At 36.0% G+C, this 14,392-nt stretch overlaps 1 protein-coding gene across 1 annotated transcript in view; it reads right to left on the bottom strand.

Annotated features, from left to right (window-relative positions):
• XPR1 (xenotropic and polytropic retrovirus receptor 1) overlaps window positions 1-14,392 on the bottom strand; it is a 156,903-nt gene that overhangs the window by 53,891 nt on the left and 88,620 nt on the right. The window contains exon 4 of the mRNA XM_066261279.1: window positions 1,940-2,163. Within this exon, the coding sequence (XP_066117376.1) occupies window positions 1,940-2,163 (224 nt within the window). The remainder of the gene's footprint in view (window positions 1-1,939; window positions 2,164-14,392) is intronic.

Raw genomic sequence — 14,392 nt, 5'->3', positions numbered from 1 at the left:
CTAATATAGAGGGAGAAAAGAAAGAGAGAGAGAGAAAAAAAGAGGGAACCACTAAAAGAAGAAAAAAGAAAGGAGAGAGAGAGAGTTAAGGGTTTTGGAGTGCAACCCTCATAGAGAGAAAGGAAGAGAAGAGAAAAGATAATGGGAGATGTAACACTTATGGGTAGTGTAGTTCAAGGAGAGGAGAGAGTAAGACCGGTAGAGAGTTAATCGGCCAAATTGGAGGAGGAAAAAAAAGTATCAAGAATGAAGATAAGAGAAACAAACGAACAAATATAATAAAATGGGATAGGTTATAAAGTCTGCAGATTATTCTTGATTTTGAGAGGTTATCTTCTTGCTTTTTCTTTTCTCATCATATATCTTATGTAATTATTTTTCTATTCTTCTAAAATTATTTTCCAACTGGGTGGTTCTTTTAGCAATAAACTATTAAGCTACCAAAGAAGAAAGCAGAATTATAAAAGGGAAAAACAGAAGTAACTACATGCATTAACAACTTAAACCACTGCATATGTGAGAGTTACATTGATTTTTTATTTTAAAATCCCAGTATTTACCCAAAGTAATACTTTTGTTGTATAACCTTTAGTTTTTATATAGTAATTGATCCTGTAATAATCACAAGAACTAAATGGAAAAAAAATAGTGCACAAGGTCTCTCTAAAGATTAAAGAGATGCTTTAATGTAATTGAGATGTTTATTATTGAGTAATTTGTTTTTCAATAAATTCTTTATAGATTTAACTATAGAAACAAATTTATAAACAATTACAAATGAATAAATGCCTTGTATTTCCAAAATTTCACATACATAGTAGTTCAACTTTTCATATTGGATTTTTAAAACATTAAGTGAAGTCCTGGCTGGAGCACAGAGGTTGCCAGTTTGATCCCCGGTCAGGGCACATACAGGAACAGATCAGTGTTCCTGTCTCACTCTCTCTCTCTTTCTCCTTCTCTTATTAAAACCAATAAAAATTTTTTTTTTTTACAGGAACAGAGAGAGAGAGTCAGAGAGAGGGATAGATAGGGACAGACAGGAACAAAGAGAGATGAAAAGCTTCAATCATCAGTTTCTTGTTGCGACACCTTAGTTGTTCATTGATTGCTTTCTCATATGTGCCTTGACTGCGGGCCTTCAGCAGACCGAGTGATCCCTTGCTCGAACCAGCAACCTTAGGTCCAAGTTGGTGAGCTTTTTGCTCAAAACAGATGAGCCTGCACTCAAGCTGGCAACCTTGGGGTCTCGAACCTGGGTCCTCTGCATCCCAGTCCATCACTCTATCCACTGCGCCACTGCCTGGTCAGGCTAACCAATAAATTTTTTTAATTAAAAAATATATTATGTGATATAACAATCTGTATACACATTTGCTGTGACTAAATTTCCTTCTTGCAAGATTAGTTATATTGCTGCTTGTAGATAAAAAAACTGAAAGAATTCTTGGTGGCAAGTTAAAAGGTCAGTTATCTTTTTATATTGTCAGGGTTAGCTGTAGGAAAGTTAACTGTCCAACTGAATTTATAGAAATTTTACTACAGGTTTGCAAAAATAGAGAAATTCTTATATAGCAAATAGTGGCCAAGTATACATATATTATTCCTAATTTATACTCATCATGGCCAGAGATGCCTCTGAATATAGGAAGCAAAGTATTAGTTCTTGAGTCAAGGGCTACTTCTGAATATTGTACAAAACAGTTTTAGAAAACTAATCTTCAAAAACAGAAGTCTTATTAACACTATTTTACTACTTCTAATAACATGGTTTTTAGCCAGTAAGAACATCAGAAAGCCCAATAAGAAATAAAGAATAATGGCATGCTAAGGATTTCCTGTTTTGGACGGGCCCACTGATACAGCTCAAGGTAATCCAATTTATTATAATTTCTGAATTATTTAAAGGTTCCATTCTCCAGGGTAAGAATCTAAGTACCTGATAGTTCTGCAGCAGGATAAGACTGAGGTAGAACTCGCTGAAGGCCAGTTTAAGGTCTTTAATGTTTCTATGTTGGACACGTTCCTCATGGGATAGGTGGAAGACTGGCTTTCTGCGCTGTCTCAGCGTAGTAACACCAGTGCTTTCTTTCTGTGCATCCAGTGACGACTGAAGCTCATTCTGAAGTGTAGCAAACCTGCGCTGAGCCTCTGCAAGCTTTTCTATAGGAAATAAAACAGAATTGTCAAAACATCAAGATAAAAATGGTGGTGAAAGCTCTCAGTGACTTGTCTGAATTTTTACTAGTTTGTTTTCCTAAAACTGCTAGGGGAAAAAGCTACATGCAATACTTAGAACTAGATAGGAAAAAATGTTTGGGTTTAACACCCTCTATTCATTCTACCCCATACTTCCCTCCCTACAGAACCTCAAGTGTACCCTTTCTTTTAACAAATGAAGATATAGAATTTTAAAAGCCACTAAGAGTAAGAATGCAAAATGGTACAGCCACATTGTAATTTGGAAAACACTTGGGCAGTTTTCAAAGGTTAAACATAGTTATCTTAAGATCCAGCAATTCCATTCCTACATATATATCTAAGAGACTAAAAACATGTTCAGAAAAAAACTTGTGCACATATACAAACTAGTAGTTTTAACAAAAAGTGAAAACAACTCGTACGTCCATTAACTGATAACTGGGTAGGTAAAATACGGTATACATATATACAACAGAGTATTATTTAGCCATAAAAAGAATGAAGTACTGATTCATGCTACAACATGGATAAATCTTGAAGATATCAGGGTAAGTGAAAATGCCACATAGTATATGATACCATTTATAAGAAATGTCAGAACAGATAAATCCATAGAGACAGAAAGCAGACTAGTGGCTGCCAGGGTCTGGCGTAAAGGAGAAATAAGGCAGAGAAAATAAAGAAGAAAAAAAGGACAGCAGAGAAAGAAAATAAAGTTGGTTTCACACGGCTTGACTTTAATAGAAACCCATCAATCATTTTTGTTAAAATATAGAATGCAAAATATATTGTGGACAGTACATAAATAATTTTAATTTTCATCAGATGCATTAACAAGAAAGCAAAGCAGGCTGACTGCTTTAATTCACTTTACCTCCTACCCACTCCTTAATAGCTCTCTTAAGTAAGCTGATTCTGTTGTAATGAACTAAAGATTCAAAAGATTCACAATATTAGAAGAAATGCTAAGACAATCGGAATTTTACTCTAATTATATATATATATATATATTTATTTAATCTACATTTAACACAAATAAAAGCAGAGAACAAAACCAGCCATTAGGTCCTAGTTTAACTATGTGGGTACCAGTTACATATTATCACTTGTAAAAGGAATATTTATATTTCAGGAAAAGATTCTTATGTTTCATTATATACACTCAGTGAAAAACAATACACAGCATCTCAAATTCAATAAGAATAAAGAAAAATAAACACATAGCAAGATACTGTATAACCCTGGCCAGGTGGCACAGTGGAGAGAGTGTCATACTGGCACACCGAAGTCACAGGTTTGATCCTGGGGTCCAGGCACTTATGAGAAGCAATCAATGAGTGCACAACTAAACAGAACTAAATAAAATGACAAGTTGATGTGTGTGTGTGTGTGTGTGTCTCTCTCTCTCCCTCTTCCTCTCTCTTTCATCAATAGGAAAAAAATTTTTTTAAAGACATTGTGTAATAGGATTATAGGAAAAAACAAATAGCAAAATCAAACAAAAATAAATATACAAACAAAAAACGTAATAACAAAAAAATTTTTTTAAAGAGGATTATAGGAATAATTGTGGAATAGGAATAGTTCTGAGTAACTATTACCCAATTGGTCTTGCATTTATATAAAGCCTGAAAATATTTAACAGTTAATCTTTTTTGCCTGACTAGATGGTGGCGCAGTGGATAGAGCGTCGAACTGGGACACGGAGGACCTAGGTTCCAAACCCCAAGGTCACCGGCTTGAGCGTGAGCTCATCTGGCTTGAGCGCGGGCTCACTAGCTTGAGCGTGAAATCATAGACATGACCTGATGGTCGCTTGAGGCCAAAGGTTGCTGGCTTAAACCCAAGGTCGCTGGCTTAAGCAAGGGGTCACTTGTTCTGCTGCAGCTCCCTGGTCAATGCACATATGAGAAAGCAATCAATGAACAACTAAGGAGACTAAAGAGCCACAACAAAGAATTGACACGTCTCATCTCCCTTCCTTCCTGCCTGTCTGCCCCTTTCTGTTGTCCCTCTCTCTGTCTCTGTCACACACACAAAAAAGAAATTAATCTTTTTCTACTGCCATAATTTTCCTACTTACAAGTAACACTACTGTAATCCCCTCCCTTTCTCCCTCTTTCCCTCCTTCCTCCCTCACTTGCTTCCTCCCTCCCTTCCATCCCTCTTTCTTTTTGGTAAAGAAAGGTAAAGCATATAACATTCCTGTGAGTTCCTAACATAGTAACTGAAGCCAAAAAATTAGGATCGGCCAGAAAAACATTGAAATTGTTTAGAAACAAAGGAAAAAGCTCTTAGCTATATAAACCATTCCAATCAATAAAAAGAAAAGGGTTTGACTGTTCAAATTGTGGAATACCAAAAGAAACATCTATATTCTGAGTATTTCTTTTTAATGTGGGCACATAACATTGTTAAGAAGCTAAGTATTTCGCCTGGCCAGGCGGTGGCGCAGTGGATAGAGCGTCGGACTGGGATGCGGAAGACCCAGGTTCGAGACCCCGAGGTCCCCAGCTTGAGCGCGGGCTCATCTGGTTTGAGCAAAAGCCCACCAACTTGAACCCAAAGTCACTGGCCCCAGCAAGGGCTTACTCGGTCTGCTGAAGGCCAGCGGTCAAGGCACATATGAGAAAGCAATCAATGAACAACTAAGGTGTTGCAACGCTCAACGAAAAACTAATGATTGATGCTTCTCATCTCTCTCCGTTCCTGTCTGTCTGTCCCTCTCTATCCCTCTCTCTGACTCACTGTCTCTGTAAAAAAAAAAAAAAAAAAAGAAGCTAAGTATTTCGAATGGAAAGAGAAAGCAAACTGGTTTAGGAAAAGAAAACAGTGTCCCATGAAGTATTTAGTATTACCAGTGGAAAAGGACATTAACCAGTCATACACACACACACACACAAAGGTTTCTAACACCACAGCCTTCATGATTGGTACCATTTTTAGTGTTAGACGAGACCTGGGAGACTTCATGAAAAAAGGAACCCTCTATTAACAAATTATCCTCTCTTCCCAGGGTCTTCAAATATTAAAAGATTTTATCTACAAATCTAAGTGCCCATATCTTACTAACCAAATATATATAACAAAAATTAAAATTTGATAAAATAACTTACATTAGGTTTTCTGAAATACTGAAAATAGCTCTGACTCCTCATTTGTGGAACCCTAGAAGGCTGGGAATCAATTTGCTGGTTTTATATGCAAGTATATATGGAGGCTTAGGATGATTAAATGATAAGTTTAAAGTTCAAAAATCCAAAATGTAATTGGTAGGTAACAGAATTGGTGTGAAAATAAATATCAACATTTTAGTAGTAATCATGCTAATGTTTTGTTTGTTTGTTTGGCTTTTTATAGCATTTGTTTTGGGTACTAAAAGGTTTCAGTCAAGACTATACATCTCACTTAAAAATGAACTTTTTAGCTAACCATTAAATGTTTTTGAAAATGTGAGTGAAGGTAGGTGTATAAGTTGAACTCACCCCTGTATTATTTATAGCTTCTCATGTGCCCTCACGTCTGAGGATTACAGTTTACAAGGCAATCTACCATGAAAATGGCAGCTAAATAAGGAGAAAAATGATACTGTCTAGGACAAGTGCCAAATTTTATTTCTGGCAATCGTGTCTTCATATTACCCATCTCTTCCTGACCTGGCAAAAAGTCAGGCTGAAGACTATGAATTTGTACCTGCTTGGTGATGACATCAAGAGCCATGCTCTAATGGCCCTGCCAGTACACATAGAAAAAGGAAGTCATTAAATCACAGCCCCTAAGTTTTTAATAGTAGAAAGCTTAAAATTGATTCTGATAAGTAACCAAGTCTGAGGATACCGTTTTTCAAACAGGATTGTAATCCAATATGGGATCAAAGAAGCAATTTAGCGGATCACAAATCAAGACTTTAAAAATCAAATCAAATAGAAATAATTAAGTATTAAAAACAAAATAAGTTACTAGTAAGATTAAATAGTTACATGAAAAAATATTTAAATGTATTACATATGCACACATAGATACATACAAGCATATGCAAAACATATCTAGGTGTAATTCAAAATATAAAAGGTATGTATCTATTATTAAGAGTAGATAGTTTTCAGCCCTGGCCGGTTGGCTCAGTGGTAGAGTGTCGGCCTGGCATGCAGGAGTCCCAGGTTCAATTCCTGGCCATCTGCTTCTCCACCCCACCCCCTCTCCTTCCTCTCCGTCTCTCTCTTCGCTTCCTGCAGCAGAGGTTCCATTGGAACAAAGTTGGCCCCGGCGCTGGGGATGGCTCCATGGCCTCTGCCTCAGGCACTAGAATGGCTCTGGTTGCAACAGAGCAACGCCCCAGATGGGCAGAGCATTGCTCCCTGGTGGGCATGCCGGGTGGATCCCGGTCGGGCGCATGCGGGAGTCTGTCTGACTGCCTCCCCATTTCCAGCTTCAGAAAAATACAAAACACACACACACACACACACAAAAGAGTAGATAGTTTTCTTTGAGAACTAAAAAGCATTATCTATTCTTTGTGATCTAAATTATCCATTTTGAGTTGAGCTCAGAAATCTCCCCAAAAAAACCATAGTAAATAAAAATGCTAATAAACTTGATCTCATTTGTGTTCCATGTGCAGCCCTAGAGCATATTCAATGGCCTTTTCTCAGTCTCAACACTCTTTCTACTGCAAATGCCTTTCTCTCTTAGTCTCCTCTTCCTCGGTCTATATTGTATTGTATCATAGTCTGCGCTGCTGCTTCCTCTTTATTCTCCTACTTCCTAATTATGGAAATTATCTTTGTCCTTGAAAACTGCCTTCTTTCTATACACCTTTCTCTTGCTGAAAATGTATTCATTTGCATGGTTTCAAATAATGTTCCTAGTGTGTCTCTGCCTTCTAGGTGCTTGTGAAGAAGACAGGTATAATGCTATGTCCTTTAATGGCTTTGTACGTTTGTATAAACTGTTCCCTCAACCTAGGAAGATCAGCCACCAATGAAAAATGAGGAGGACGACACAGTGTTAAGATATTTACTTCCCTTTATGTTTGTTTATTTTTTGTTTGAAGGCAGTGATTTGCTAAGGAGACTAAACCAGTAAAAAAGGAAGTTAATGATGCATTTACCCAATAATCTTAGAGGAGATAATTACTGGAGCAAGGTCTCAAGAAACTGAAATTCAATCAGTAGTTGTAGGGATTTGCCACAGACTGAAGAGAGACACCTTTTCAAGAAAGACTAGACAGCAAGACTAAAGCCAATTATATGACATTGCCATAGAATCCCATCAACTGCAAATCCCTACCTAAGAGTGACACAGGGGCAGAGCCTGGGGTAAAGAGTCACCGACCACGAAGAGGGAGAGAAAAGAAAAAGGAAGAAGTTAACCTCTCAAAATCAAGAAAAACCCACAGACTTTACAACTTGATCCACTAATTTTTTGTTGTTGTTGTTGTTGTTTGTTTCTTCTATCTTTTTGCCTTTATTTCCTCCACCTCGGTCCTTCTATTCTCTTCCCATCTTATGCTTCCCCTTTCTTGAACTACACTACCCATGAGTGTTGCATTTTATTTTTCTTCTTCATCCTCACCCTCCTTTAAGGTTATACTCCAAAACACTTAACTCTCACTCTCTCCTCTTTTGTTTTGTTTTTTTTTTTGTCTTGCTTTATTTTGTTTTTTTCTCTTCCTATTTTATCTCTTCCTTCGTTTTTCTCTTTTTCTTATTTTTTCCTTTCTATTCGTTTTTTCTTTTCTCATTTTACTTTCCTCCCATATAATCCTCAATCACGAACAAATTAGTTAATTTGGGACTCAAGGCTTTTTTTTGGCTTTATTTCTCTTTTTTGCTTTTGTTTTTATTTTTTTTTCTTGTTTGTTTATTTTTGTGGCATTTTGGGTCCTCCCAACCCAAGGTCTCCATTGTATTTAGTCTTCGCTCCACTTAATACAACAGATTTTTACTTATTATTTTTATTTTTTCTTCTTTATTATTCTTTTTTGGTCCTTTTTTCTGGTTCCCTCTTATCCCTCTCATTATATCTCTTAGTTGACCATCACTTACAAGCAAATCATCTTATGCTTGTCTAAGATTTTCTTCCTTTTTTTTTTTTTTTGCATTTAGTAGGTCCCTACTCCCTTTTTTTTGCCCCTTGAACTCTTCACCCCAAATCAGGCCCTCCATTATAGGCATGATATTTCCCTGAGGAGGGGAGAGGAGGGAAAGAGAAGAGAGAAAAAAAGGGGGAAATAATAAATTATTACTGTTTTTTTTTGTGGGGTGTTTTACCTTTTTTTTTTTTTTTTTTACTTTTTACTCTTTATTAATTCTAATTAGTGCTATCAATAAGACCACCCTCAGATGCCGATAAGAAAGAGGAAATCGAATATTATGGATACAAAAGAAAGAGAGGTAACACAAATAAATGTGGAAAAATCTATGGAGAAAAGACAACATATTGGAAGCCTTGGAGCTAAATGACAGAGAATTTAAAATAGAAATCTTAAAAATACTCAGAGATATACAAGAAAACACAGAAAGGCAATATAGGGAGATCAGAAAACAACTCAATGAACACAAAGAATATATTACCAAGAAAATTGAAACTATAAAAACAAATCAAACAGAAATGAAAAACTCAATTCACGAGCTGAAAAATGAGGTAACAAGCTTAGCTAACAGAACAGCCCAGATTGAAGATAGGATTAGTGAAATAGAAGACAAACAACTTGAGGCACAACAGAGAGAAGAAGAAAGAGACTCAAAAATAATAAAAAACGAGAAAGCCCTACAGGAATTGTCTGACTCCATCAGAAAGAATAACATAAGAATAATAGGTATATCAGAGGGAGAAGAGAAAGAAAATGGAATAGAGAATATACTCAAACAAATAATAGACGAGAACTTCCCAAGCCTGTGGAAGGAACTAAAGCCTCAAATTCAAGAAGCAAACAGAACACCAAGTTTTCTTAACCCCAACAAACCCACTCCAAGGCATATCATAATAAAGATGACACAAACCAATGACAAAGAAAAAATTCTCAAGGCAGCCAGGGAAAAGAAGAGTACAACATATAAAGGAAGGCCTATTAGATTATCATCAGATTTCTCAGCAGAAACTCTACAAGCTAGAAGAGAGTGGACCCCAATATTTAAAGCCCTGAAAGAGAGGAACTTTCAGCCAAGAATACTATACCCATCAAAGCTATCCTTCAAGTATGAAGGAGATATAAAAACATTCACAAATACAGAAAAGATGAGAGAATTTATCAACAGAAAGCCCCCACTCCAGGAAATACTAAAGGGGGTTTTCCAACCAGATTCAAAGAACAAAAGAAAACAACACCACAAGTAACAGCTCCACCAAGAACACAATAAAACCAAACTTAAACTGTGACAACAAAGGAAAAAAAGGGGGGAGAGGATGGAGATTAACAGTAGCAAAGGATGATGAAGTGCAGAAATACTTATAAGATAGGGTACTACAATGAATATGGTAGGTACCCTTTTCATTACTTAATGGTAACCACCCTTAAAAAAACCACCACAAAAACACGTGACTTAAAAAAGGTAGCAACAGAGGAAAGAAGTATGGAACACAAACAAACAAAAACAAATGATAGAAAAACAAAAGAGAAGAATCAAACTAGATACAAAACTAACAGAAAGCAATTTATAAAATGGCAGTAGGGAACCCACAAATATCAATAATTACACTAAATGTAAATGGATTAAACTTACCAATAAAAAGACACAGAGTAGCAGAATGGATTAAAAAAGAAAATCCAACTATATGCTGCCTACAAGAAACACATCTAAGCAACAAGGATAAAAACAAATTCAAAGTGAAAGGCTGGAAAACAATACTCCAAGCAAACAACACCCAAAAAAAAGCAGGCGTAGCAATACTCATATCTAATAATGCTGACTACAAGACAGAAAAAGTACTCAGAGACAAAAATGGTCATTTCATAATGATTAAGGGGAAGTTGAATCAAGAAGACATAACAATCCTTAATATATATGCACCAAACCAAGGAGCACCAAAATATATAAGACAGCTACTTATTGACCTTAAAACAAAAACTAACAAAAATACAATCATACTTGGAGACCTCAATACACTGCTGACGGCTCTAGATCGGTCATCCAAACAGAGAATCAATAAAGATATAGTGGCCTTAAACGAAATACTAGAACACCTGGATATGATAGACATCTACAGGACACTTCATCCCAAAGCGACAGAGTATACATTTTTCTCTAGTGTACATGGAACATTCTCAAGAATTGACCATATGTTGGGCCACAAAGACAATATCAGCAAATTTAGAAAAATTGAAATTGTACCAAGCATATTTTCTGATCATAAAGCCTTGAAACTAGAATTCAACTGCAAAAAAGAGGGGGAAAAACCCACAAAAATGTGGAAACTAAACAACATACTTCTAAAAAATGAATGGGTCAAAGAAGAAATAAGCGCAGAAATCAAAAGATATATACAGACAAATGAAAATGAAAATACGACATATCAGAATCTCTGGGATGCAGCAAAAGCAGTAATAAGAGGAAAGTTCATATCACTTCAGGCCTATATGAACAAACAAGAGAGAGCCGAAGTAAACCACTTAACTTCACACCTTAAGGAACTAGAAAAAGAAGAACAAAGACAACCCAAAACCAGCCGAAGAAAGGAGATAATAAAAATCAGAGCAGAAATAAATGAAATAGAGAACAGAAAAACTATAGAAAAAATCAATAAAACAAGGAGCTGGTTCTTTGAAAAGATCAACAAAATTGACAAACCCTTGGCAAGACTCACCAAGGAAAAAAGACACAGGATTCAAATAAATAAAATCCAAAATGAAAGAGGAGAGATCACCACAGACATCATAGATATACAAAGAATTATTGTAGAATACTATGAAAAATTATATGCCACCAAATACAACAATCTAGAAGAAATGGATAAATTCCTAGAACAATACAACCTTCCTAGACTGAGTCATGAAGAAGCAGAAAGCCTAAACAGACCAATCAGCAGGGAGGAAATAGAAAAAACTATTAAAAATCTCCCCAAAAATAAAAGTCCAGGCCCAGACGCTTATACTAGTGAATTCTATCAAACATTCAAAGAAGACTTGGTTCCTATTCTACTCAAAGTCTTCCAAAAAATTGAAGAAGAAGCAATACTTCCAAACACATTTTATGAGGCCAACATAACCCTCATACCAAAACCAGGCAAGGATGGCACAAAGAAAGAAAACTACAGACCAATATCTCTAATGAATACAGATGCTAAAATACTAAACAAAATACTGGCAAACCGAATACAACAATATATTAAAAAAATAATACATCATGATCAAGTGGGATTCATCCCAGAATCTCAAGGATGGTTCAACATACGTAAAACGGTTAACGTAATACACCATATCAACAAAACAAAGAACAAAAACCACATGATCTTATCAATAGATGCAGAAAAGGCTTTTGATAAAATACAACACAATTTTATGTTTAAGACTCTCAACAAAATGGGTATAGAAGGAAAATATCTCAACATGATAAAGGCCATATATGATAAACCATCAGCCAACATCCTATTAAACGGCATAAAACTGAGGACTTTCTACCTTAAATCAGGAACAAGACAGGGTTGTCCACTCTCTCCACTCTTATTCAACGTGGTGCTAGAAGTTCTGGCCAGAGCAATCAGACAAGACAAAGAAATAAAAGGCATCCATATCGGAAAAGAAGAAGTAAAGCTATCACTTTTTGCTGATGATATGATCCTATACATCGAAAACCCGAAGGACTCCACAAAAAGATTATTAGAAACAATAAACCAATACAGTAAGGTCGCAGGATACAAAATTAACATACAAAAGTCCATAGCCTTTCTATATGCCAACAATGAAATATTAGAAAACGAACTCAAAAAAATAATCCCCTTCATGATTGCAACAAAAAAAATAAAATACCTAGGAATAAACATAACAAAGAACGTAAAGGACCTATATAATGAAAATTACAAAGCATTGTTAAGGGAAATCGAAAAAGATACAATGAGATGGAAAAATATTCCTTGTTCTTGGATAGGAAAAATAAATATAATCAAAATGGCCATATTACCCAAAGCAATATACAAATTTAATGCAATTCCCATCAAAATCCCTATGAGATTTTTTAAAGAAATGGAACAAAAAAATCATCAGATTTATATGGAACTATAAAAAACCCCGAATAGCCAAAACAATCCTAAGGAAAAAGAATGAAGCTGGGGGCATTACAATACCTGACTTTAAACTATGTTATAGGGTCACGATAATCAAAACAGCATGGTATTGGCAAAAAAATAGACACTCAGACCAATGGAACAGAATAGAAAGCCCAGAAATAAAACCACATATATATGGTCAAATAATCTTTGATAAAGGGGCCAACAACACACAATGGAGAAAAGAAAGCCTCTTCAACAAATGGTGTTGGGAAAACTGGAAAGCCACATGCAAAAGAATGAAACTCGACTACAGCCTGTCCCCGTGTACTAAAATTAATTCAAAATGGATCAAAGACCTAAATATAAGACCTGAAACAATAAAGTACATAGAAGAAGACATAGGTACTAAAATCATGGACCTGGGTTTTAAAGAACATTTTATGAACTTGACTCCATTGGCAAGAGAAGTGAAGGCAAAGATAAATGAATGGGACTACATCAGAATTAAAAGTTTTTGCTCAGCAAGAGAAACTGATATCAAAATAAACAGACAGCCAACTATATGGGAACTGATATTTTCAAACGACAGCTCAGATAAGGGCCTAATATCCAAAATTTACAAAGAACTCATAAAACTCAACAACAAACAAACAAACAATCCAATAAAAAAAATGGGAAGAGGACATGAACAGACACTTCTCCCAGGAAGAGATACAAATGGCCAACAGATATATGAAAAGATGCTCAGCTTCATTAGTTATTAGAGAAATGCAAATCAAAACTACAATGAGATACCACCTCACTCCTGTTAGATTAGCTATTATCAACAAGACGGGTAATAGCAAATGTTGGAGAGGCTGTGGAGAAAAAGGAACCCTCATTCACTGTTGGTGGGACTGTAAAGTAGTACAACCATTATGGAGGAAAGTATGGTGGTTCCTCAAAAAACTGCAAATAGAACTACCTTATGACCCAGCAATCCCTCTACTGGGTATATACCCCAAAACCTCAGAAACATTGATACATGAAGACACATGTAGCCCCATGTTCATTGCAGCACTGTTCACAGTGGCCAAGACATGGAAACAACCAAAAAGCCCTTCAATAGAAGACTGGATAAAGAAGATGTGGCACATATACACTATGGAATACTACTCAGCCATAAGAAATGATGACATCAGATCATTTACAGCAAAATGGTGGGATCTTGATAACATTATAAGAAGTGAAATAAGTAAATCAGAAAAAAACAAGAACTACATGATTCCATACATTGGTGGAACATAAAAATGAGACTAAGAGACATGGACAAGAGTGTGGTGGTTACCAGGGGTGGGGGAGGAGGGAGGATATGGGAGGGAGGGAGGGAGAAAGTTAGGGGGAGGGGGAGGGGCACAGAGAACTAGATAGAGGGTGACGGAGAACAATCTGACTTTGGGCGAGGGTTTTGCAACATAATTTGATGACAAAATAACCTAGACATGTTTTCTTTGAATATATGTACCCTGATTTATTAATGTCATCCCACTACCATTAATAAAAATTTATTAAAAAAAAAAAAAAAAAGACTAGAGAAAAATTAGTAAGGGTAAGAATGTCTACAGATATTTGAGGGGGAGGGAGTGGCATAGATCTTTCTAATTATTACACACCAACTGGAGTTGAAGGCCTTTATTTTTACTTATAAAATAGAAGGTTAATAAGTATGAGGGGGATGATGGTGGGGTCAGAGAACTCAAAAGAATGTGTAGGGTTTAGAAGAGCACTTTGGAGCATGGAAAAGGGAATTGATTAGGATCCACAGGCGACTTTGAGGAAACAGTTAAGAATGCAACAATGGATTTACAGTGGTTAAATTTGTTCTGCTATATGATTTTTTTCCCAGCAGTCCTAAGCAGCTCAGTACTACTCATGAAGAAGGCAAATAGTTGGATCGGTCCACAACTGGAGTTTTGCAAGGCCATAAGGGTAAAGGGATTATAAG

This window comes from Saccopteryx bilineata, chromosome 2 (genome assembly GCF_036850765.1).
Source record: "Saccopteryx bilineata isolate mSacBil1 chromosome 2, mSacBil1_pri_phased_curated, whole genome shotgun sequence".
Lineage (NCBI taxonomy): Eukaryota > Metazoa > Chordata > Mammalia > Chiroptera > Emballonuridae > Saccopteryx > Saccopteryx bilineata.
The sequence above is the reverse complement of the archived record's forward strand: the minus strand, read 5'-3'. Positions and strand labels throughout refer to the sequence as shown.